This window comes from Haliaeetus albicilla, chromosome 14 (genome assembly GCF_947461875.1).
Source record: "Haliaeetus albicilla chromosome 14, bHalAlb1.1, whole genome shotgun sequence".
NCBI lineage: Eukaryota > Metazoa > Chordata > Aves > Accipitriformes > Accipitridae > Haliaeetus > Haliaeetus albicilla.
The window spans coordinates 9,381,875-9,409,533 of record NC_091496.1 but is presented as its reverse complement, the minus strand read 5'-3'; the positions used below and the strand labels follow the sequence as shown (position 1 = coordinate 9,409,533).

Sequence of the window (27,659 nt, the reverse complement as noted above, 5' to 3'; positions counted from 1 at the left end):
TCACGACCGGCTTTGTAAAGCTCTTCTGGTTTCTCGACTCAACCAAGACAGGTCCAGATGGACGAGGAGGCAGAGCAGCTACAGCAAAGGAGGTGGAACCAGGTCTGGGAAACAATAACCAGCTCACCAGCGTGACCTGCTACCCAGGGAGCAAAGGCAGCATTTGGCAGGGCTGAAGGGGCTGCGGGGGGAGGAGTGCCTGCACAGGAAAGGAGGCGAAGGGCAGGGACCTCCGCCAGCAGATCTACCTGTCAGTGGAACAGATATTTCCGCTGTTGGCAGCAAAGCTGCTTTAGGAGGTTCCTGCTTGCTCTCCCCACACGTAACTGCATGTTCCTGGCCCCGCGGCGGGGGTTCCCTCGCTGACATGGGACAGACGATCTTTCTTTCCCATGCTCTGAATGAGGAACTTTTATGATGGCAGTGGGGGCATTTATATTTTAGCTGTTTCTACCATCATGACTGCTAGCTGAGCTCACAAGGCAAAATTAATAACCCTGCTCTAAATTGCTGCAGAAGAGCAGTACAGAGATGCAATTGCTATAGGGAAGCACGGTTTAAGTCAGTCGTTATCTGGGGTAACTGCACAGAATGGACATTCTCTAAGAAAATGTGGTTTAAATAGAGAATGACTGTTCTCAGGAAACTTCACAGATTCCTCTCCTTATTCTTTTTCCAGTTTTCCAGATATATTTTATTTGTTTAAAAAGCAAGAAAGTGTAGCAAGGTAACTCAATTGGCTAATGTGAAGGTACGTTTTCAAAATAGTTTTGCACTGGCAATAGCAAAGGACCTCTTCCAGCAACAAAAATAAAGCCAATTCACTTTATAATAGCTTGGACTAGCATAATGTTCTCCTATGGCAAAGTGAAATATAATTATCAGTCATACTTTCTGATATTGACAGGAGTTAAGTCCTTATGAAGCCGTTAAAACTAGAGGTCACTGAATATCTGCATTAACTCCTTTATATCCTAGTGGTTTGTGTTGGAGATGTGCCTAGCAACTTCTGTCAGATTCAGTTAGTTGTTTGTGTTGGAGTTGTGCCAAACAACCTCTGTCAGATTCAGAGGTCCACGTGCAGATGTGCAGGTGGACCCAATATCTGCCTTGTAGACTTAAGCAATGTTGTGATAGGACTTACTAACAAAAAATTGCAGGGCAAGGGATATCAGAGATGTGTGTCTGCACAAGATAACCATGTGCACCATCATATTACCCCCTGCAAATGATTAGTATAGAGGCACAAGCTATTATTTAATATTGGAGGGTGTGTGTGTGTGATATTTTTTCTTATTAATATTTACATTTATTTATCCATTTTGGGGCACCGGTGGGTGTTATATAGACTGCTGTTGTGTTACATATTTAGTGAGAAATAGTTTTCAAAGAAATCCAGGGTGCATGGATGATGCAGAGGGATTTGTATAGTCTTCCCAAAGCTGCCAGATAAATTGAAGGTAAAATTTCAGTGTCTTCAGTAACCTCTTAGCCATTAAACTCTGTGATACAACACAGCATACTTCTCTGGGACAGCCAGGATTTGGATCTCGAAGGAGAATGCCTGTTTTCTTGAGTTAGTGGAAAAAAGGTACCTTTGTCACTCCCACCCATGTCTAAATGCCTCTCTTAACCACAGCTAGCCAATCCCTCTGACTTCTCTGATAGTGCTCTGGCATGATAAAGGAAATGTTGTCTCTGTCTCTTTCTGCAATCTCTTTGTGTATTTATCTCCAAAGGACTTTGACTACAGAACAGACCTCCCCTGCACCCCTCGGCCCTTCTTTGAGGAACTCGTCTATAAATGGAACAGCAGAAATGGGGAGGGAGGAAAGGGAAATAGGATGTGACTCGAGGACCTGCGCTGCGACCACAGATGTCCACTGCTAGACACACACTGACGTCAAGAGGATCATGCCCTCAAATTAGTACATAGAAAGAGAACAAGGCTGGGATCTTTGAAACTACTCAGGATTGGGTTTGCTTTACAAATGTCTCTAGTAAAAGTGCTGTTAGACAAATGTTTCTGAAAGCACCCTCTTCGACGCTGATGCCACTGACCATGTATCTTCCCCACATTCTTCTTCTAGGGAAGCAGTTTTCAGTGTTGTCTCATCCTCCTTTTTACAAAGGACCACTCATTCTTCCCAAAGTCTTACTCTTTTGTTTTTTTTCTCTCATCTTCTGAGATTTAATCAAGTGAACATTCAGCAGAATAGTTTGGTATTTTGTGAACACAATTCTTTTTTTATCCAATTGAGGCCCTTTTGTGATCATGAAAAAAAGAAAACTGTTGTGAGCTACAGGCTGTTTACACTGTTAAGAGGTTGATACGGGTCAGTTCTCTAAGGTTATTCTTAGTTCAACTGCTATGTAAACTGTTGATGTCACTGACTGGAGGCTGCTCTCCAGGACATTATATATATGATAATTATATGACAGAAAATGCAACATATAGTTGGATCTGACCTCCAAGTTCACTAGTTTAAAAAAGGAAAAAAATGTCTGTAAGAAACTTGCTGTTTTTCCCGTTACTAAAACATAATAAACCCCTTCAAGTTTACACTTAGGCTACAGCATATGCAAGAGGCTTTCCTCACATGGACAGCAATGCCCGTCTATCTTCAACCTATGGTACATTTTAAGTCTCAATGTTCACTGCCTCCCGAAAGTATTTTTGAAACAAAACAGGCAAAATCTATTTCATAACTAACTAGATAAGCATCTGAAACTAGGATCTTAACTCTTACATAAACATTTTATGTTACTCTACAAAGGAATGTGAGACAGATTTTTGAGAGAAATCACAAATCATCAAAAAAGAATTAAGCAACAAACAAGGGATTCAAGAAAAGCAGCACTTCCTCACTCAGCACGTTTTCCTTCATCTTCATCAGCATTCAGAATTACAGCTGCTGATATTACCACAAAAGCGTGTTTTTACTGATTTTTCTTCCTCTTCCTGTAGAGCAAGCCCAGCTGCAGAAATGCAAGCTCATTTCTAGGCTTTTTTGTACATCGCCAGTTTACCACGTTCCAGCCATTCATAGTTGTGCAACACCCCCATCGTGGTACTGGGAGTACCACAATGTCACAGACAGTTTAAATGAGGTTCATGGAGCTACACAATTGTAACTATATTTTATATGCGTAATTAAATGATGCATGACGTGGAAATAAGCCAGCTTTGCTGAAACAGAACAAACTAACTGGTCTGATGCAACAGTCAAGCATCTTGTCAGTTATAAAATCAAACATGTTTAAAGCAAAAATTATTTAGAAAACAGGATGCTTGATATTGTAAAGTAGCATGTTCAAAGGATCATTTTTAGAACATTAAGGAAATGTACTAATCCAGTCAAGTTTTCAAAAGAATTCCTGGCTCCAAAATGTTATCCTCTGTTTTCTGTTTCAGAGTGTTGTAAGAATGGATCACTCTTAGGGGGAAAAAAATCATGTATGTAAAACACTGCATGAAGCTAAACAGTTCTTGGACGTGGCTAATTTCCATGTGGAGCTGATGATTTAGCATTGTCATCCTTCAACATAGGAGACAGAATTCCATGTCTTTAGTTCACTTATTTAAGATGAAAAAGCAATAAGGAGTGGAAATTCAATCCTGCTTCAACTTACTTCAGTGGCAAAACCCTTGCCATAACTTTAGTGGGAGTGAGAATACATCTTAATTCGTTCAATGCAAAGAAGAAAAAAATCAGCTGAGAATAATGTTCTTGTTTATTAGATATAAATTACTGCCATGATTGTTTTTAACAGTGTTAAGTTTTAAAAGCCAAAGGTTGCCTTCAGTCTCGCCTTTTCCTATGTGCTGTGTCACAACGCAGGATCCTGGTCCTCTGACCAAATCAGCACTGGTCACAGTAAGCGTGGCCTGCATAGGACATGGTCACATTCCTGCATGGCAATCATATTTGTTTGTGAATGTCAGCATGGATATGTCACCGGTGACAATGTCCAAATCTGGGCTGGGGCTCACCCCCAGGTGGGGGTTGGTTTCTTCTCCCAAGTAACAACTGATAGGATGAGAGGAGATGGCCTCAAGTTGCACCAGGGGAGGTTTAGATTGGATATTAGGAAAAATTTCTTCACCAAAAGGGTTGACAAGCATTGGAACAGTCTGCCCAGGGAAGTGGTGGAGTCACCATCCCTGGAGGTATTTAAAAGACGTGTAGATGTGGTGCTTAGGGACATGGTTTAGTGGTGGACTTGGCAGTGTTAGGTTTACAGTTGGACTCAATGATCTTAGGGGTCTTTTCCAACCTAAATGATTCTATAATTCTTTGAGTGCACAGACTACTTCTAAGATGTCCATGAAAAGAAATAAAATAAAACATATCTATAGGCTTAAATTTGTAGTTAGGAGTCTGCATTTCTACTGGAAAAATTTTAGGAGGGCCACAAACTGAAAGAGGTTGAATTTTTTAATTTTTTTTTTTTTTTCCTAGAAGGCAATCAAGCTTCTGGTCTTGTTATTCTCTGTCTCTCCCTGTAAACTAAAACCTAGAAACACACACAAAATATCTGTATAAAAGTACCTGCCAATAAAGTAGCAAAGACTACTACCCAAAAGATAGACAAAAATAAGACTGTCTACACAATAGGAATTAAACACGTTCGTATGTATCAATTACAACACAGGCCCTTCCCTTCTTCAGTAACAGAACTGATGCCATCCTGTAAATGACAGTATTAAATGAGACTGGTATATGAAAACCTTCTGCATTTGCTGTAGAGGTAGGAATGAGGATGTTAAATGAGGTAGCAGACAGTAAGATTAGGGAAGCTAAATGTCACTTCTGTGCTTGCAGAGTTCTGCAGTTTGGATGATGGTCATAGGGTATCTCCAGCCACATGGAAATGAATGATAAATACACACTGTTGCCCTGAGACTGAATGTAGTGTCATACAAAGAGTATTAAAATATGGTATATTACTTAAAAATCAGGCCCTAGTTTTTGAAGGATGATAATCTTCTCTTAGAAGACAGTTTGTTTACCTTCTCCTAATATTCAAGATGTAACATAATAATAAAAACATCTCATAATCTTGCAAAAGTATCTAAGAGCTATAGATTAATCAAGGTCTGTCTAGGGAGAGCACCCCAGAAGCATCATGAGAGCAGTGATAATTTCTGGTAAATGAATGACATGCACCAATATCTAAAAGCTAAAATCTTAGTGAAGAAGATAAAAAGAATTATTGAAGAATTATTCAGGAAGTGAACTGGGGAAAATGTGGGAATATAGGATAAGGTATGTAAATAAAGATCATAGTGTATTATATTAACACAGGTGGAGTATACATGGCTTTGCATTAGAAAGTATTTTAGTTGACTTGAGTGTATTTGTAGTTTTATGTATGTATGAGTTTTTAGAATTGGAGCAAACAATAAAGGAAATCCATCATAGGACATCACATTGATACCCACATCATCCACTGGGATATCTGTATCTTAACATTTCCAGCACGGATTTCCGCCCCTTAAGCTATCTCACAGAAGATGAAAACCTCTAACTGCCATGCAGACAAGCTCTAAAATTTTAATTGCTGTCTGAACGCAGAGGACCAGTGACACACTATGGTTTATTGAAGCACTCTTGCTGTTATAGACACTTCTCTTAGCTACCCCACCCTGCTCCGTCTCCCCCTTCCTCTATCCACCACTGACTTCTTTCTCTCTCAATTTTCTCTTTCTCTGTGTTCCTTTAATGCCGTTCCCTCTTCTTCTTTCTCTCTTCTTGTGCCCTACATTTCTTCATCCTCAGCATTCATCACTGGGCATTCCCTTTCTTCTCCTTGCTGTCAGGGCATGGGAAGAAGCAGTTTCCTAGCCCTCAGCTGAGGTGTGCTGGGCTGCAGCTGTGGGATGGAGTAACTGCAGGGGAAAGTCCTGCTTGCTTCCAGCTCTCCTGCCCAAGGAAATGTTCAGCCGTTCTGGGAAGATGGAGCTATGCTATCCCATAAACACGTTGCACTTGGAAGGGGATGAAACCATCCCTTGAAGGACGACACCTTTAGCAGCTAGATGAACACACGTGTGTGACCAGGTTTTCAGAGCTTCCTGATGTAGCCAATTTTGGTCAGCTTTCCATAAAGAAGGAAAAGGGCCCCATATTATCCTCCTCATGATATTTCAAGTCTTAGTTCCAAAGAATGGAAATGCCAGAACTTGTCAATGACATGACTGTAACAATTTTATGAGAACTGGCAAGACAGTTAATTTCTCCTACATCTTATTCTCAAAAACCTTGGAGTTATTTTGGCTGGAATAGTTGGGGGGGGCAGGGAGGAAGGTAAGCTCAATTCTGACAACTGTATTAAATAGTCAGGCCATTTGCCATGCTGTTGTCAACAACAAAAACATGATTTAATTATGACAAGTGCTACCTGCACCATTTACAATGCAAAAGTGTGAAAACAAAGCAGTAACTTTTTTCTTGTTCCCTGTGGAAAAAGGAAAATACCCCCCCTCCCCCCCGCCCCAAAAAAAAGGCAAGAGGAGGCACAGTAAAGTCTGATAATTCTCTTTCCTTTGGCTTTTCAGTTCCATCACAGCTCTCTAAATTATGATTTATGTGCCATTTTGTTGCTTTTTTTTTCCCCTACAGGGACATAGGTGGATAAATTTGGATAGGAAACTGTATCCCTCAAGCCAAGCTGAAAGGTTTATGAAATTGCTAATAAAAGTTTGGGTCAGGGCCTAAATATCAATCATCTGCTCATTGTCTTTTTAAACGAGCTCAGGCATTTTCCCAACCACTCCCAGCAAGTGTCTGCCACTATTTTAAACTAAGATTTCAGTGATTTTTTTTTTTCCCTGTGTTGACCTCAATAATTTTTCTCTCTCCCCCTCCTTACCTGCCAAATGCACCCATCAGGATTCTGCCAAAGGCTATCTGCTTTTGAAGTCGAGAGGAATTCACTAATCATGAGTGTCAAATCCACAATAAATGCCATCACCATATGGTATATGCTGCTATTGGGAATTATCTCAAAAGGCCTAGCTGTGAAAAGTCTGGCTATATGTTAGGGGTTTTTTATTGCTAACTTTCATAACTCATGTCAGGTCTTTCAGTTTCTGTATTCATTGGCTTAAGCGAGTGCAACTGTTTCCTGAATTTATAAAAATGTTGTCAAGATCCCTTGATCTCTCTTCCTCCATCTCTCTCACACACATTCAAACACATATATACACAGGGGAATACCATACACAGTGGCATACAAATCCAGCAAAAGAGAAGCTTGTAAATAAATAGTATGTCATCGTGCTTACTCAATAAATTCCTGTGGTGTTAAACTCATGATAAACATACCATAACCACTGATGAAGGCTTTACAGCCTCCTGTCCCATCACACCATCCTGAGTGTAATTCTGTAATGTATAGGAAGACCTAAGTTTGAAAAACTGAGAGCAGAATTAGCTCCCAGAAGGGCAGGGTGCTGACATAACTGAAAAATAATTAAATGGAAAGCATTTGCTTTAGCTAAAGAAGACAATAACAATGTGATGCATCTCTGTGCCTTGTAAAAACTGTGGACGTGTACTGTACATTCAAAGCAACAAGAAGTCTACCTTTTTTAAGAACTTGTCCAATAAAGAATTAAAAAATACATCTGTGTTTAAACCCCTCACCCTGTAATATTCTCAACAAGAAGTACACATAAGGTTAAGAAAGTCCTCAGAAAAACACGCTTTTGTGATCCAAAGAGGTAAAAAGAAAGAAAACAACATTTCAAAAATTACATATACCAACTTAGTGATAGAGAACAAAATTATCACCAAACTAAAATGCCGGTGCCATTTTAAACACCTGGGGCAGCTCTCTCAATTTTCCCTGATGCTCTAGAAAGGTGTGAGTGTCTTCCACGTCCCACATCAGCCCCACCAGCCACATGGGAATGTCTCCAACGGGCCTCATGGCATTTCAAGTAGCACTAGAAGCCTATGTGTAGGCAACGACTCCCCCCTAATTTATGTACGGTATGTTAATATCCTCTAGGAGTGAACTGAAATAACAATTTAAAAACCCAGTTATATTTCAGAAACATGTACCCCTCCACCCAAAAAAAGAGAATTTAATACTGTCCCTAGGCAGAATCCATCCATTTTTAAGGCTTCTGGCATGTGTTTCTAGGAACTGTAGGAACAACTGAGTTTCGTTTCCCTGATTAATAATACAAATGAACTGCTGGCAATGTCACATCAAAACAAAAGTGGCAGAATCAGAAAAACTGATGAAAAGTTTACCTTTATAGGAAAGCTTTAGTCTTGGGACATTTTGTTTTGACATTCCAGTCACTGGAAGGAACAGCATCGCTAAAGATAACAGGCTGCAGGCATGTGGTACTTGGGAAGCTCTCATTCTGCTCTCTTCTTCTGTATCTTCTTTTGCACTAACGTGAAATATCTTCCCGCTTTTCAAACAATCCAAATTTAATCTGGAAGCAAAAAGAAAACATCTGTAGATTTTTTGCATTATTATATAAATAATAATACTGAAAGCAAGCCAGACCTATCTTTAAAGAGTAGCTTATTTAACACGTTTGCTATGAAAGTATTTGTTCCTCTAGTATAAATCAAAATGTTGTAAATCTGTTTCTTTAATACTAAACTTACACACTTTGAGGTTGGAAAAATATGTAAACTTTGCAAACACCAATGTCTAGCATAGCTAAAGTTTAAGCATAAAATAAATTAATGCAGTATCCATAAAAAGAACTTTTGCCATTCAAAAGTGACCACGGAACTCATTAGTTCATACTGCTCCATTGGATATCTTAATGTTTTATAACTCTTGCTTTATCTCAGTACAACAACTATTGTATGTTTATGCTATAACTAGAATAAACTGTAATACCTCAGATACCATGGGCGTACAAGCCGAGTTAACAGTGAATACATACCCATCATAAACTTTCATAAATAAACTAAGAAAATTGGATAGAGCAAGCAGTTGTGTTTAGTTTCAATAGAGAAAAAAAGTCAATGCGGCTGATGGATTTAAATGTGCTTTCAGTATGATATTTCCAGCAGAATAACTGCCTCAATTCACCCACCAAAATGTCCTATAAACTTTAATGAGTGGTTCATGCTGAGGTCAATAGGCTGATACGGGACTTCGTTAGCACAGTATGCATCTAAGCCAGCTTTACAACACTTTTCACTTAATAACAGTCATTCATATTCCATAAATCTTAAAGTGTTTTACAAATGAAAGTAATTATCACTGTCCTTATTTTCCCTATGCAAAACTGGAATAATAAAACTACAGTGAACTTCCTCAAGGTCACACTGCCACCCCACTAGCTGAACAGAAAGCAGCAACAGTTCTCCTGGAGTCCTGTTTGTACCCAGTTATAAGGGATCCCTTTTGCCCAGGAACTCCATTTTTGCCTATGAAATTATTTGAAATGGCATCCTGAGTTCTGAAGGCAGAATTTGATGGTTCATAATTCACAGAGGTCAGAGCATGAAAATATGTGCGAGACCAGATTCTTTCCCCTGCAAGTGCATGATACCAGAGGTCAAGGGAGATAGTTAGTGAGATGACAAAAGTCAGCGTTTGAGTAATGCTGTAAATTAAGAGTAAGGAAATGTTATGGTTAGTAGCGAGATTAATGGCTCATGACTTGCCATGAAAATTCTTTTCTGAAAGGTACTGAAACCGCCTGATTAAAAGAGTAATCCTAGTGCCCGCGTCAGCCAGCACTTGCACAGACATCAAGGGAAAGGGAAAGGCTCCTCGTGAGCCCACGAGAGACGCAGCACAACTCGTGGCCCTGGAGCCGCTCCACAGGTCTGGCACTTGAGCTGCCAGAGCACCTCTGCGAGCTTGGAGGCATCCAGAATCAATTTCGCACCTCATGAGGCAGGCGGTACATCCTTCCTGGCATGAAGGGACTGGAAAGAGGACCCCTTCAGTTCTCTCTGCCAGAGGAAACCTCAGATGAAGCTGGGGCTTTCTGAGCCTCCAGACCTTCTGCCAATAGCAAAAGACCAGGGAGTGTGCAGGAAGGGTGTGACGGAGAAAGAGAGAGGGGGAAATGATTTGTAAAATGCCCGAAGCATCCTTCCTATCGTGGAACATTGAGCTGCTTTCTTCTCAAGCCCTCCCTCAACACTCACATTCGGTGTCTGAACGCACTACTTTTGGCCAAGTGCCATTACATATTCACGAGATGACATGGAAAGAAAACAAAACAAACATGAAATGCCTCTGGTTCATCCTTCCCTTCCCTTTATTAGAGTATAGGATCCTGAGAGAAAGCCCTCACTTCTTCCATGCCAGTACATCTTATTTGTGGTTGGACTACGAAGGGCTGCTGTTGACTAGATTATCATAGGGTTATATCACCTTAAAGAAATCTATTTTAGGGGGAAGAAGGGCAAAAGAAGGGGAGGGAGGAGGGGGAGGACTATATTAAGACAAGAGACACCAGCCCTGTTCATCTTCAGTGGGACGATAGAGACAAACCACACTTGAAAAAGAAGCAATTAAGAGGGAGCCAGTCTCACTGCAAATATGCTGAGAAGTCATGGCTTGAGGGTCTGGGCCTCAGCCAATAGGGATCTCACCAAAGGATCTGGGGCTCATTTTCTTGAAGTAAAGTACAGTGAAGGATCAGGAGTAAATTTGCCACTTACAGAAAAAAAAAGTTGCCTGAATGCACTGTCATTTGCTTAATTGATTGAGGACTAGCACCAAACTTGGCCCTTTGGCCATACCTCACAACCTCATTTTTTCATGTAGGGTTCTTCTGCTAATGGAAACCTTTCTTCTTTTTTTTTTCTTTTCTTTTTCTTTTTTTTTCTTTTTTTTTCTTTTTTTTTTCTTTTTTTCTTTCCCCTTTTATTTGAATAATGTCTGTGAAAAACCATTTGCTTTAATTCCTGACACAAGGCAGTTAGTTTACACTGGAGGCAGCTGCTCTGTGAGCTCGAGCCAACCCTGTCTTGTCCTAGATTCATTACAATCTGGCCAGATTGTCACATATATTTTTAGTTTATGATCATCTTCTAATACAATTCCAGCTTCCACACAGAGTCCTTCCAGCAGTCTAATGACTAGCTCAGGTTAATGAACTTCAGACCAACTAACTGGCCATTAATCTTCAGGAAATATCCTTCCCCTCTGTAACATGTGCAATGTCAATCAATGTCCTGTGTTGAAAAAAGCCATAGTCACGCTGCTCAGAAGTAATCAGACCCGTGAACAGAAATAAAATATAAAACCTAAAAGCAAATCTAACTCCCCCGTTCTTTCCTCCCCTCAAAAGTAAGAAGAGTTTTGTCAGAGGAGGAAAAATTATGGTTTCCTTTAGTTCTTCAATACTTCTGCTAAGCACCAACACGCTATAAAGTTTCCTCATCATGAACAGACCCAAAATAAATGAGGAAAAAGAGTTTCAAAAGAAAAATGCTGAGGCTAAAACTGCTTTCCCACCTTGGCTTCTGCTAGGAAATATCTGCACTCTGTTAATTATCACCTGTGAGACTGACTGGGGAAGGAAGCTATGCATACACCTCGCTGAAATAAGGGTATTTCCAGTGGAATAAAGGAGCTTTTATTTGCCCCGTGCGGGGGTGGGATGCGTGATGCTGAAGAGGGGCCAAGGAGCCTGGCTCCATCCTGGTAGGACCTCCCTGTGGGGCTCATAAATTCATAGCGGGCTGTAGGTTAAAACTGCCAAAAGACAAAATGTTGATCTGCTGGTGTCCTGCCATCCTGCCGGAGAGAGGTGGCTGGACGTAACTGGCACATGTGTGATGTCACATCCCTGAAATGAGGTGTCACCTCCCTGCAATTGGTCAGATTCACCAGAGCCTATAAACCAGATTACTCTGAAGCTACTGTCTGAAACAAGAAAACCTGGAGCCAATTTACTAAACATAATTTATTCCAGGCTCTTTGTTGCAATAAACAGAGCTCTTCAGCCTTCTCAAACACACAGACAGTAGGGAGTTCTGTGCTTATGGGAGTTTTTTCAGATCATTCAGCTCAAACCTATCTAAATGCAAAATCTCACATTCACAAATACTGTGTAGGTTTCTGACTTCTCCTGGCATCATGAAGTCCACAGCTGGAAGGGCTGCGACCCACCTGCAAACACACAGTTTTTTAACAGTAGTTTATGTAACTCTCAGTTTAATTCCATAACAAAAACCTATACAGAATTGGAGGATAATTTAAAACCTGTCTCCAGCACTCGTTTTCTGAGGCCAATTTAAAATTTGAAATTTTGTAGTCCAGTAAAGAGGAAAATGAAAACAGCCTGCAGCAAATACAGAAAAAGCAATTAACCGAGTGGTATGGCTCAGTTATATTGAATCTAATAGCAATGTTAGAAATTGCAACTGCTGAAAATCTAGAGCAACCTTTGAGTTGGCTCATGTTGACTCATAAAAGCTAGAATAGAATAGAAAAATGTCTGATGGTCACTATAGACTCATAAGTTGACTGAATAAGTTACTTAGGCCATTTAGTCTTAATATGTAAACCACTATCTCTGATGTTGGTGGTTTTCTTTCTTCTCCTCACCTATCCCTGTCTGAGATCTTGTTTTGTTTTGTTTTATTCTTCCATGGAGTGAGAAAAGAGTAAAAGATATCCCTTGCAAACATCAACCAAATAGCATGAGTGGCCTGTTAGACAAACATACTGCTTTAAAAGATTTAAAACTAACCAGCTGCAAAGAGAAACAAAAAGTATTCCACCTACGACTCAAATTTATTGAAAGGTACTTCAGCTCTTTACTCATACTGTACACGTACTTTATATATATGCATACAAATTTAAAGCATGTTACTTTAACTACAAATATACAGATGTATGTTTCCAATGCATTTACCTGTAGATGTCTCACTTATAAATTATCATACATATTCCAAAAGAAAAATTACTACGGTTGTCTACTGTGTGGTTCAAAACTGTACTATAATCATGAACTGGGTATTGAATATTCTGTGTTAATAATAGGGAAATGTACAAGCATACATGAGTCAGATTAGTAAATCATAAAATAAAAAAGACTAAAAATAAAATTACATCTCCATACTTACTTAATATTCTTAATTTTCTTCTTAAATAACAAAGATGACGTTCATCCAGACCACAATGAGACTACGTTCTTGTACCCCTTAGATAGACGGTCTGTTGATATATTATTTGGCAGAGGAGGCTTTTCTCTTCATTGTTAAATCTCAGTTTAAAGCTAACTTCATCCAAGAACTGGTAAACAGTATTATTCATCACTATTTTCCCATTTATTAAGTAGCTTTTGTGCTGTTTATAGTACAGCAAATGTTCTCTTCAAGGATTCTGAAAAATACTTCTTTTTGCAAAAACCCCAGATCAGTATTACATCACTTCCCAACACTAGCAAAAATTACTGAATACAAAGACAATGGTACAATAAAAAAAATTATGTGAGCCTACAGTAGGTGATTTTTTTGTTTTATTTTGCTTAAATCATTGGGTTTCATATATCTGGTTTAGATAAGGTTTTGCCATAAAGCAAACATAGACCTTGCTATTGTTAAATACCCAGATGAATACTAAAGACTCATATGAAGCATAACCCAGCTTATAATGAGTTTTACAAAGCTTTACAGGCTTTACCTTTACTGAGCTCCTCACAGGATTTATACCCTATCCATTCAACACCAGTAGTCTGGAAGGCAAGAAAAATCTCTGCTCTGTTTCCCAGCTGAGAAGAGCCAAAGAGAGCAAAGAAAAATGAAGGCACAGAGAGAGGAGGATGCAACTGAGGGAACAAAGAGCAAAAAAATTTTGTTTTTATTGCAGAGAACCATCTGATAATAAATAAAGCTCTCCAAAGTCTAGAAAATATGTTTGAGGATTACATTGGATTTTTGGTTCATTAAGATGAAGATAAACTCAAGCTAAAGTAAAAATGGTGACTAAGTGAAACATGAGAGAAGAAGAATTAACTCACTTATTGGGTTTATTTTTTGCAGTTTTCTGCATCTTTCTGAAGCTAGTCTACTGATGGAAGCATTTGTAAAAGGCATGTAGTCTGTTTGGAGATAAATACTGGTAAGAATGGATAACCTTTATAGAGTGGTCTGTGTCACACTGCTATGAAGAGCTTATCTGACCATGAAATTTACTGTCGGGCACCTAAAATTATACACATAGGAAATGAGCACTTTATCCTCAAAAGATATGGGGATATTTTTCAGGTCAGTGTCAATGGGGTCAGGATTACACCCAAAGATTTCACGTAGACATAGAAGTAATCCTTTCAGAATGTGACATACGGACAGCCGTGAACACAGACATGTTATATATCACTAGGAACAGCGATTCTGAGAAGTTTTATCTGTGGCATTGTATCTTTTGGACTTAGAATGCATAAATCCAAGACTGATGATAAAACAAATGCTACTCTGTAACCCTAAGTCTTTGTATATTGTGTTTTCTTAAAAAAGCAAAAGAAAATCAGACCTATAGTTCTACATTCTATAGCCTGTTTCTCAAGCACAGTGTCTATTGTCCAAGAAAAAGATGGGATGGATAGCAACTTGTCATCTGATAACAATATTGCAAAGAGGAGGTAGGCAGATAAATAAAATGTCCCACCAGTCAGATGTGCAACTGATATCTTCCACACATAAAAATCTACATGCCTTTCATTCTGAAGTTAGATGCATATGCATCTCAGATGGATTTTTTTTTTTTTTTTTTTGGTGGAAGGAACTGTGACTTCAGATGTTACATCTGTAATAACAGTTTCCCATAGGCTCTTTATTTAGAATGACATGAGAACACCCTACATGTCTGATCATTAAAAAAAAAAAAAAGAAAAAGAAAAAGAAAAAACACAAGCCAAAGAAGAAAGCAGTGTATGGCACGATTTAGCAACACATAAGAATCAAAAGGAACCCTAAGCCAAACCTCAGCGTTACATTATTTTAAGTACAGCGTGTTTCCCCAGCAGACCAAAAAAACCTCTCAAGCTATGAAAAGTGATTTTAAGACAGGGTTTGTAACTTTGGTATCCAAGAAAAGAAAAAGGCAGTAGGACGCAAATTCCTAGAGACATTAATGAAAAGGTAGACTAGATGAAAACCGCTTCCTGCCGAGTACCGTGACGTCTGAAGTTTTTCGAAGAGAGCCAGACAATTTTCCTCTGAAATGTCTGTCACCACCTGCAGCACTTGGGGTGGCTTGGCTCAGCTCTGAATAAGTAGACAGGGAGAGAATGCATGCGGGAAGCTTTGCCTGTGGAACAACCTTAGCCTGCCGTTGAGAAAATACTGAAAAGCCAGAAAAGTGTCATGATGACCATCGGAGAAAAGAAATGCTCATTTTGGGGAGACCTGCCTGAACATTTAAACACTAACAGATTGCATTTGTCCCGCTAAAACCTGAATTAACCCCAGGCAGCGCTGTCAAGGCAGCTAAACCACTGACCCTGCAGCTACCACTCTTTTGCTGGAAGAAACATATACCCACAAAGGCCAACTCGAAGGATTACAGTCTCTTTTTCACCTCCAGGAATTCTTGCCAGTGTTTTGCTGTGGAAAAACTGTTCTCTGTACCTCCTTTCATAGGAGACCTTCCAACATCTGCAGGGCTGGAGCATGAGTCTGCTATTAGTGACAGTTCAACTACCAGAGGTCTGAGCTAGCTGGTATTTCTGGGGTCACCAGTAACTACTGGCAGTGGGGTATTTTACAGATTAGTTACTTGCACGGGGACTTGCCCTACCGTGTATTTTGCACGCTTGTGAAAAACCCAGCTTGATGGGAAGACAGTGTAGCACTCTGGTGAAATTTGTCATGAATCAAATCCAGGCTTCTAGGCATGATACAGCAGCAAGACAAATAATAGTACACACTCTGAAAGCGTATAGCCAGCAAGCTGTCTGCATGGCTATATCTCTAGATGCAAGTAGGTAGGGCTCTTCTGTCCTTGATCCAAGCAATCCATACTTAAGCCAGCTCCTACTGTTGTATGGCCCCATTAATTGCACAGTATACAATATATTACACATCTCAGCTATACATGCATCAGAGGAACCACCAACCAGCCAACTGTGTGTGCAGGCAGAAATACCTTGGTTCTCCCAACGCTAACCAGCCCATCCATACATCATAACCCAGCAGACCCTACTAAAGGAAAACCCAACCAGAAACACGCCCAAACAAACCCTTCCCAAAACTGAAAGAAATAAAGGCACAAAGATTTACATTTACAAATAAATCTATAATGTTAATTTAATTTCACAGCAAATGCTTTATTGTGCTATAAATTGTAGCTAGGTTTATCTGATGTAAGCAGAAATGTACTGCCAACTAGTTTGGAATTTTGCTTAAATGCTTGTAGGCACTCAAGGATTTCCCAGATGTATCTAAAAGCTGCCTATGGGACTCTCAGAGAAAAGTAGAATGGACAGGCAACTACATGTTGTAGTTGGCTTCTTAACGTAATTAACTATTTTTGAATTGTTTCTATTGTACTAATCTTGATAGGATGTTTCATTAACTGCCAGTATTACTTAGTTCATTGTCAGCTGCGTAGTATCTGATCTGGTAGTTTCCAAAACAATTCAGGCTAATACAGTTTAGTGAGGGTTTAAAAATGTACACTTCATATGACGGCTGGGCTTTGATCAAATATGTTTGCTGTATATCCAATGGCATATTTTTGTAGAATTCCTTTCATCGACGTATGGCCTCATTATATGATGCACTGTCAGTGAACTTGGTTCAGCACAGTCTGCAGGGCTTTAATATATAAATTACAGTATAGGAAGAGACATGCCGGAAGGATCTTAATTTACACTTCCAACAAATTTTGATTTAATAATTCATGACTATACATTTGAACTCTATTAGAGGAGGATTTTTTATATCCATTGTCCAACTAATTTTGGATTAACATTTTGTGCAGCCAATATGTAAAACGATATACTTATGAACATGTACACTGCAGTGCAGTGATCTGTGTTGGCACATTAACCTAGTTATATTGTTAGGCTGAATGCATTTGCTTTCTTCCTAGTTTTTTTTTAAACATTTGATTTCTTTTATATTTGGAGGATGTGTGACAGGGAATCAGCAGAGCTACTGTGACACATCCCATCTGTAAGCTTACACAATTCACTAACTTAATGTAGACCTACTCCTCTTGACAGGTTTCCCTCAGGTATCACCACAGCACCCGAGCAGTTTAAAAGCTTTAATGCCTCTATTCTCTATCCTCCGTCCTTGCCATTAGGAGTTAATTGATTTTTTTTTTTTAATGTTACCATAGGAGATGACTTCACTTACATAAGGTCACACCAGCAGTTAGGACCAGTACCCACATCCCCTCGACATCCAGGCAGTGCCTTAGTCACCCAGCCACCCTTCTCACCAGGGACTACAGACTGCTGGCCGTGATTCCTGCGGTGAGATCCATGACTCACATACCACTTCTTCCAGAGTTTGACTCTTGATTTAAGCCCTTGTGCAAACTGCAGAAAATTACAAGCAATCACAGTTTGAATTTCCATAAACAAGAACTTCACAGAGCTGCGTAAGGAGTAATGCGTGGCCAGTGTGAGTTCAGATGGCAAGTTATCAAAGCTATAACACTCCTGTGTTCACTGATCACCCATTTTACTATTTTCAAGGGTTAGAACATGCCGCTATCAGACCCTACAAGAACTTGCTGCTTGTGTTGCAGCAGAAATCAATTTATAGTTGGTGCAATAGAGTTGTTTTGCTAGTCTATTTTTAAGCTGCTTTGTGAAGGGTGCTAACATGACAGTTCCTGGAATCTGAAACAGCCATACTGAAAAGAAAACAAGAATTCAGGCATCACCACCTCCATTCAACGCAGAACTATTTCCACTTTGGTTTAAAACCACAAGAACTTTCCTTTGTCTCGTGAGGACAAAGTGAGGACACAGAGTGCACAGATGAATCAATACTTCACTGAAAAATGCAAAGCTTTTTAGACAGTTAACCAGTTAGTTACTGGGGAGTTGCCATAACCAGAAGATTAATATAAAAAAGGTAGGATGCAAAACATCACCTCTAATTTCCTTTTCCTCAGCAGACACTTGTCCCCTATGATGATGAAGCAGTCTTGATCTTGAGGGAGTTCTGAGGCTTCATTCCCTACAAGAATGGTCAACGCTGGAACGGGGGCTCAGAGGAGTTGGGGTTTCTTCATCATTGCAGACATTTGAAACTTGACTGGACACAGCCCTGAGCAACCTGATCCAAAGCTGAAGTCATCCATCCTTTGAGCTGCAAATGGGACCATATGACCTCCTGATGTCCCTTCCAACCTATATTTTTCTATTAGTTCTTTTAAAAGCTAACGGACAGAGGAATGACTGAAGTGGATCACACAGTGAAGGTCTTCAGCAACATCCAACACCTTTCCACTGATCAACTTAAGGCTCTGACAGCCATCAAATGGCTTTGCCTACTCTCTAGTGATCACCCTTGTCTTTCCAAGAACTCTTCTGATGAGGGCAATGCCTACCTGATCTGCTCACAAATCAGCTCCTTTACTACTGAACTCTGATTGAAATCAGGAATGCCTTCCTTTTATAAAACTGACCAAAAACTGCAGTATTTCAAGAGCTGATTCACAAGCAGATCATAAATCCCTGTATCAAGAATAGTAATGTGTGCATAGGACAAGTGAACTACACACAGAACAGGTACAGACGCTGAATTAGCTATATAACTTAATCCAGTATCTCAAGGCTGCCAGATATTGTTCACCCACGCAGTCCTGGTTTGCCCATCCCATGAGAACCAAACACAGAAGTGAGTGTCAGAATTATTGACACTGTATTTGAAATAATGTTTTTGTCTGCACTGATGAAGCAAGAAGGGGATTTCTTCCAGGATTCCCCCACTGGAGCTAGAAGAGGAAGCTGGGTGAGAAATACCACTGGATGGACTGCTGACACCCAAACGAAGCCAACGAGTTCTGCTCACCCAGAAAACAAAATATCAGCAGTGTATTCCAGCATGACCTCTCTTTTCTGTCCAAATTAGCAACTCCTTCATGCCAGTCTACTATCTCCCAGTTGGATCAAGAAGTGGAAGCCACTGTAGTTACTACATTAAATGCTTCTCAAGGTTGTGGGGAGAGAAATGACTAGAAAGGATTTGGCCTCTGTGCCATCTTAGCTAGAAAAAGGGATGTGGTGGACAAGATTAAGTTGTGTTTCCATAGCCATGGCTGAGCAGGTGGCAAACATCCACCACAGGTGCTTGTCCTACACAGGATCCCACTCCCTGGTGAAACAGGCACCCCCAAAGAAACCAGGGCTTGAAGACGTACAGGACTCCTCATGTCAGATGAGCCTTATGTATGTTTATGAAACCCCTTGGGATCATCAAGATTAACTATCTTCCTTAAGCTATTCCCCAACGGGCTTTAGTGCTTTTAAACCACTGACCCCTTGAATTAAAGAGGTAGATTTCCCTTTTCACAGCTGTGACTCAACACAGGGAGGAATTCAGAGACATCTGAAAACAAAGCCAGGCAGAATTTAAAACAAAATCCTTCAATGACAGATTCGGAGAGTGACGGCTGCAGCTGGAGCTTACAAATATAACAACTAACTAAATCAGCATGCATTATACAAAAGCCTTACATGGACAGACCATGTGAAGGGCAATTTCTTCACAAGGAACCAGAAAAACAGCACTACTAGGAATATATCATGAGAAAAACTAGATATTGGCTGTTCAGAAGGAACCTTGGTCCATGGGTCCTTCAGCAAACTAAACGGTAACCACCTCTAAAATGGGGAGATAAGTGATAACCTGTTAGACAAATTAATCCTTGATATTTTAATTTTTTTTTTAATCTTCAATGCAAAATTGAAATTCCTATGTGTGGAGAGGAATAAAACACTAATAAGGTGTAGTTTTTAAAACTTATATAATGCCTTTCATACATTCTATTTAAAATACAGAGTAACTAGTATATACATTATTGAGTCTTTGCAAAGGAAATGTATTCCTACTGTACCAGTTTCACAGCTGGGGAAGCTGATGCTAAATGTACTCAGTAGCCATCCTAGGAGGACTTGAAGTGAATAAGGAGTGGAATCAGATTATATTAATTAAGAGTTACCAATGCCACTATCTTAAACATGATATGCTTCTTTCCACCCTGTCGAGTGCGTTACCTGAGACACAGTATATCATTTGTAAATAAACACATACAAACAGAAAGATGAACTCTAGAAAGTGAAACAAATACCTTGAAGATACTCAAGCATGGAACACAGTTACAAAGGAATAAACCTATTGACCATCTTCACACAGTACTGCAAAAGCAAAACAACAATGACTACTGGAAACTCTGCTTCCCTTGCCTGCTCAGCTGGGGTATGTGACCTGCGTTAATGGCACAGGGAATAACGTACTTGCACTCAGACCCAGGACTGACTGATGTCAAGTGAAGTTCAACCATTCATATTAATGGGGATCAGCATTTGTCTGAGGGAATGGAAGTCTCTTAGACCTTAGGGTAATGAATTGACAAGCTGTCGAACTTTTTCTCTGTTGTGCTGACCATCCTCCATCCTCAATGAGATCAGCTGTCTAGACCCTTAGTCCCGCTACAGCTGCTTTGTGCTCCTCCTGAGGCACAGAAAGCACTCATTGCTAATTCTTCCTGCGTAATGTGCAGTGCAGGGTGAGGTCTCACAACTCCCTTTGTAGGACACACAGAATAGTCACATTTCTCCAGAACCCAGCAAAAACATAGACACGTACATGTAAACTGTGAGTTTTGTTATTCTGAAGATCTGTGATTGACTAAGACATATGGTGACAGAAGTGCCATTAATGACCAAAAAAAAGCGCCCACTGAAAGCATCAACTAAAAAGAACACAGATGACTAGCAATTTGTACCAAGACAATTATTGCTAAACTGCTATCATCTCATGCCGTTAATAAACTGGGAGGAGGCAAAAAGCAGTTTTTCTTTCAGATGGACTTTCTGGAAAAATATCTTCTTACAGCATTTTTTCTTGACAGGTTCCAGAGTATCTATAAGCTTGTGGGTTATAATCACTCTAATGATCAGCAAGCAGTTATTTCAGACAGCTGATACAAGTCTGTGGCTGATATCATCTGCCAAAACATTAAAATATGCAAAGAAAAACATTTCAGCAGAATTTTGTTCTTCTTAATATTAAGTAGAACAATTTAGGGAGTAAGAACAGTTATAATTTTCACCATCATTATTAATACTCATCATATTAAGAAACACAATAGTAGCACAGATAACCATGACTTTTTTTTTTTTTACACTTTTTTTGCAACAACAATTCTGCCAGAGGCAAATTTAAATTGTATAGACGATAAGAAAGTAGGCCGTTTCCAGAGACATTTACAAGTTATAACTCAGCTCTGGCAGTCAGGACATGCAGAGTGAGTCAATTCAAAAAGCCCACTCCAACTCTGGCATCTCTATTCCTTTAGAGGCACCTCAGCCACATTCTTGTTTTTCAGAAGTGCTTATATAAACACTAAAAACACAAAACAATAAAAAGATAAGAATCCAGCATGCAAGGCCAATCCTAACAAAGGATGAGACAAATGAAAAAAACAAGATTAAAATAAATGCCTTATGTGCATAATAAATTTCAATATTATGAGTCACTGAATTGACTCATGAACTGTGAGTTGACCATGCCCCTTTTAATTGTTCCACATAACAATCTCCCTTCTGAAAAAGAGGAACATCTTTAGCAGACATAGTTGCTACAGCTGATTGTTTCTTTGTTTATCAATAGTATATGTGTATTGTAGTGCAATTTATGGTACTTAAGTTTGGCAACAGGTTTAGAAAGCAGCACGCAGGACGTAGGAGATGTGCAGCTAGATCAGCAAATGCCTTCTGTATGTCCTTGGAAAAATACCAGGAGAAATCACCAAGAAAACAATGCAAACCCATTCCTCACAGTAATATAAGATTAAATGGAAAAGCTAAAAAAGCAAGACTGCAAACCTATGCAGACAGTAACTGAGAAAGTAATCACATTTGAGCTTCTTTCAACATTAAAGTTGTCTCTCAATTTGCTTTCCTTAGCAATATGTATCACAAAACACATTACTGATTTTCTACGTTTAGCAGTTCTGGGTTTTCTCCACCTTCATTTCCTGTTCCAGAAAAACCCTCTCACACAACAACTCCTTACTTAAATAAGAATACAGAAATGTTTGTAATGGCAAGACTGAAGGCTCATCCAGTCTAGTAGTCTGTTTTCAATAGTAAGTGTAAGGAAGAATAAGAATAGAACATTTATATATGATATTTCCACACCCCTAGTGCTCCCCCTTCTTTCCATCTATTTTCAGCTCAGGAGATTTCCTGAGCCTATTGTGGCCTGTCTATTTTGTAACCCCCAAGTAGATATCACTTTCAAGTACTTGTCCAGCCTCCCTTTGAGCCCTTGTAAAATTCTTGCATCTGCAACACCATCTGGCAAACAATTTTGTATGTCTAGTACCCAATGTGTGAAGAACCATTTCCAATACCAACAATTCAATGTGACAACATATTCATTTCCCCTCATATACCATCACCTTGATAATATTAGCCAGAAAGTAGATCCCACTAGGCAATAAAAACAAGAAGATTCCGATTTAGTTGTGATGATCATCCAACTGTTTTAACATGAGAGGCATTATGCGCGCTACCTCATTATTTTACTTTGTATAATAGACTCACAGAATGGCTGGGAAATTAAGAGAAAATTGGTCAGAGAAAATTAAGAAGGTGATAGTAGGGGTCAGCTCCAATGAGTGTTTGCTGCTGAAGAAAAATGTCTTGCTACGGTCACTGCACAAGATGAGATGTAACATCTCACAACTAAATCTTTGGTCGGAATCCAGGACCAGCTTTGAACATCCAACCAAAGTTTTTGCCAAGGTTGGCGAATACATGGGTGGGGCAAAATCACAGCTTAGATCAGTGAAAGCGAAACCCTCCAGGTTTCACAGCCAACAGTGGCTCAACACCAGCAGCCGAAGGGTGCCCACTCATCCTTGGTGAATACCTTCAGGTGACAGGACGGAGAAAGCACGCCAGTACCCCGCAGTTGGGTAGCTCTGTCATCCCTCTCCCTCACAAGGCCCTCCGCCTCTCTCGCATTGCAGCAAAATTCATTTTTACTGTACTGAAATGGGCGGGTTTTCCCATGTCCAGAACTTTTACTCTCATTATAAAAGAAATAAAAGCAGGGGGAAAGGGGTTTACTTTTGCACAGATTGATAACATACCTTTAAAATCTTCTGTTCTCAAAATTGTTCGGATAAATAATTTAAGAAATATATTTTAAGATTTATGCTGTAAGCTGACTATGTGGAAATACAGTTATAAGCTCTATTAATCTTCACTTTTCAAGGTGTGAGTGCTGTAAGAAACAGCATCTTGCAATTTAGAACAGAAATATTGCGAAGATTTATGCCTTCCATTCAAACATCTGGACTTACCCACTCTTGGTGCCAGAATGGCAGACTGGATGAGCTACTTGTTTATTCCAGTCAGGCATTTCCTTGACTCCTGGACTTTATGTTAAGACATGATGAACATGTTACTCCCACTGGAGAATTTTTATTCTCATGAAGTCAATAGGTCAGAACTTGAATTTACAGCTCATGAAATGGATTGCTTATTTGAGTTTGTTATATTCTAGTGGATCAGTAGACAAATATAAATACTAAAAAACTATTGTACTTTATATACTCCATACTTATACTTCATACATGCATAGTCATTAATTTAAGGGCCTGTCAGAATACAGCTTCTTTAGCAATATCCCACATAGTGAATCATGAGGGGTAGTAAATATACAAATGGGTTACATCGCACAGAAATACTATAGTGAGCCCCGTAGAAAAAAGTTCCTTTCCTTTTACAACAACAAAGTTTTCAACTCACTATTATAAACTGTTATTCCAAAGGATCAAATTAGTTATATTTACTTACTTAGAATCAAAAATTATTTAGTTCTTTTGATTATATCTATCAAAAGTTAAGTTTCAAGTTAAGTTAGTAACTGCAGTGGATCATGATAATGTAATGACATTTCTGTCATTTCCTAGTGAGTTTCAGAGCTGTTTCAAAAAATACACATACTCAAAAGTTCTCTGATTTTTTTTTATCAAAAACTAACATTAAAATGATGACAGAAAAAATTACACTTTCTGAAAAAAAATCCTCATTAAGTTTTAAAACAGAAAAGTTACACCTCCTTTTTCAATAACAGCTACTTATAAGATTTTCCAAAGGTAGCTGCAATTTGGCTTTGATCCTGCTATTGCGAAGTGCCAGAAATACCTAATTATAGCAGTGAAATGTTGTGTGCACAAATATGTATGTGTTTGTCTGCCGTCTGCATGAGCAATTGAAAAATCTCCAACATACACACACAGCAAACCACATAATTAAAATTACTCTTATGCAGAGTGAATTTGTCTTTAAAGTAGAAAATAATGGAAGGACAGCAGAGACTTCTCAGTACTAAAACATAATGCTTCATTTAATGAGTAATCCCTGGAGCACATGAATGTTTACCTCACTCTGGGCAAGCTCAAGTGCATGGACAGACAATTACAGTACTTCAGCTGATGGACGATAACTTGTTAAGCAGCTGTAATGCAATGACATTCTTTCATGGGCTTGCAGACTGCATTTCTATATTCTCCTCCATGCCAATATGACTTTTGACTCCCAGTTATTAAATGGCTAAAAAATATTAGCATGTTCGAGGTTAGAATGCCTGAACCTGGATCCACAAAGCACTAGAGACTGGTAAAAACTGGAATCTATGTCTGAGGTCTCTCCATGTTTGGCAGGTACTGTGTCTGAACCCACTCTGCCTTCAGAAAAATAAAATAATAATAATTAAAAAAAAGAAGACAAGATTTTGCAATAGGAAAAACACAACACAGTTAGGTTGCATTGTTTCTCAGATGAATAATGGCTGGATAGCAGACTTATTAATATAACCAATTGGTTGAATATGATTTAAAAAAAATCAAAAAAATATAGACATAGACCTTAGATTAATAGTAAATGCTGGCAAAGGGCTTCAGAGAGTCTCCATTTTGCTTTGGGAGAATGGCAAAAGGAGAAAGGATATTGATAAAGCTTCACTTCCCACCACTTTTATACCACTGCCTCTTGTGAAAGCGTAGGGCACAAAGTTCTGAGACTGATACTTGGCAAAAGCACCGCTTAAATTATTAAAAAAAAAAAAAAATCTAATAGGCGAATCGGGAGTTACAATGAATCTCTCGATATAACATTAGCTTTTTTTCAGCTACGTTTTAATGTTTCATCATGTATGCAGGACACAGATTTCATTGCTTTTGTCAATCCTGCAGAGGCTATTTAACACCTTCTTCAGTACGGTGACTCTTCACTTATCAATGAAATCTGTGAAAGCTGAAGGCAGTACTTCAAACTAGTCATTAATTTTCTCAGCTTTTAGACTTTATATAAAAATCTTTTTCTATCATTTCATATTACTAGGTAAGGAAAGTTAAATACAAACAGAGAATATACACTGTACTGCTTTGTATGTAATATGTGAACTTTAGAATCTAGAAATGCCCACTTTTCTGTATTTCTTTCAATGTATTTGACCCAATTTCTGGCTGCCAATGAAAAAGCATTTTTAAAGTGATTTGCAATGTTGTTACATCCATAATAGTCTAAGGATATAAATGACGCAAGATTCACAGAAAAGTAACTTGTGCATACTCAGATATAGGCATACAAGGTATGTATATGTGTGTCTTGTTCCATAAGGAATTACTGTGATTCACAGCACCTGAGTATGACTTTCTGGCTTATTATGACCTTATTTCTTAAACATTAAAAATAGCATGCATTTTAGAGGTTGCATAGCTCTGTATTTCACACAAGAGACCTTTGATATCAAAGCGTGTCTGACATATCAAAATTCCTTCAAATACTTATCTCTTTTAATGATAACTACAGCTGCACTCAAAAGCTGCTGCCCTTGGTATCACTTACATTCCCACAGGAATATGAATCTCTGAGAGGCAAGGGTTTAAAAAAGGTATTCTTCTCAGGGCTCTGGAGAAACACACAGCTTTATTCTTTTGATGCTGTATAGTAGTATTATTGGGCTAACATGCTGAAATATATGTTCTATTTTTTTTTTCCCCTGAAGCTTATCTACTCTCACATTATTAATCTGAAAACAGGCCAAAAGAAAAGCCAGAGAGAGAGATCCAACAAATTCAGAATCCAAATACTGTCATTTGGGCCACTGAACATCTTCAGTGGAAGCAATTTAGTCCAAGGCATGGGAATATTGAAAAAGAAACATTATGAAGAGACACTACTGAAAGCTGGTTGCTATCTGTTTGAGGTTGAAGAGGATCAAAGCAAATATGAAATTGTCTCGTAGATGAGGTAATGATGTACCTAGTGATCTTGAAACAGATTGTTTAAATATTCATATTTCTGTATTTCATTTTAAAAGGTGTGCATTTAAATGCCATGAGTAATCCAACAATGATAATCACAAAATAATAATATAAAATTAAATTTAAAAATCAGATCTATTGCATCCTTGAATCAAAATTATTTCTTTCATCGTGGTAATGCCATATTGTTTTTTAAAACCTAGTGACTATATTTGTTTAATTTAATTCATAAGTCCCTCGTTATCACTGTAAATTTACTCAGACATAAGTTATCTAATGTGCACTGCTATAGTTGTTTGATGTGTATTTCCAAACCCAGAAAAAAACTAAGACTTAGAGACGCATCGCCACCTCTTGCAGAAATGTCACTCATGCTATGAATAAAGCAAAGCTTAGAAAAACATCATCACCCAACAAAAAAATAGCATTTGCTGAACCAACTACATGTGTCTGGAATTGTGCTCCCGAGCTAATTGGAGGCAGGCTCTGGTGCTGTACCACAGGACGCCGCAGTTGAGAAATCCCTCAAACTGGTCATGCAGAGTTCAACGCTCCGTGCAATGGCAATTGCTTAACTCTGGGAGCAGGAGGCACGGCAAGAAAGCCGAGAAACCAGACCGGGAAACGGTGCTGTCATTTGTCATGGACAAACTGTACACTGGAAGAGAACTGGGAGAGATGAAGGGTAGGTAGGAACAAGAAGGGATGAGACCTCCTCAGCAAACTGGGGGCCAGCACCTGTTCCCACAAGCACTGCCCCAAACCACCACTGCGTCTGTATTTGGCTGTGTCAAGAGGGACTGGGGAAAGCCTGAGACCGCGACACCACGGAGATCAGTGTGGGAAGGATGTTTGTTAGTCTTTGTTAGTCTTCCTCTCAAAAATGGAGGAAAACCTATATGGAACAGAAATTATTCGCTATTCAAATGGTAGAAGTTGAATGGGAACGTGCACAGCCACAGCTGGCAGATTGTCTTACCCAAGGACACTATCAAACTCAGTCACAGGACACCCAAAACCTCTATGCTCATGTTAAACACGTAATTCTGATGTTTAATTTAGAAAGCTACTGCTGGAAAATAATTAGCTATGACTTCCTGGTACATCCGAAGAGAGAGAGAAACAAAAAAAAAACAACTGAAGGAGCTTGGTCACTCTCAAAACCCTGTTCTAGT

At 39.1% G+C, this 27,659-nt stretch overlaps 1 protein-coding gene across 1 annotated transcript in view; it reads right to left on the bottom strand.

Annotated features, from left to right (window-relative positions):
- The window catches only part of SEMA3D (semaphorin 3D), a 147,442-nt gene that overhangs the window by 94,463 nt on the left and 25,320 nt on the right, over positions 1-27,659 (bottom strand). The window contains 1 exon segment of the mRNA XM_069801680.1: positions 8,268-8,458. Within this exon segment, the coding sequence (XP_069657781.1) occupies positions 8,268-8,458 (191 nt within the window).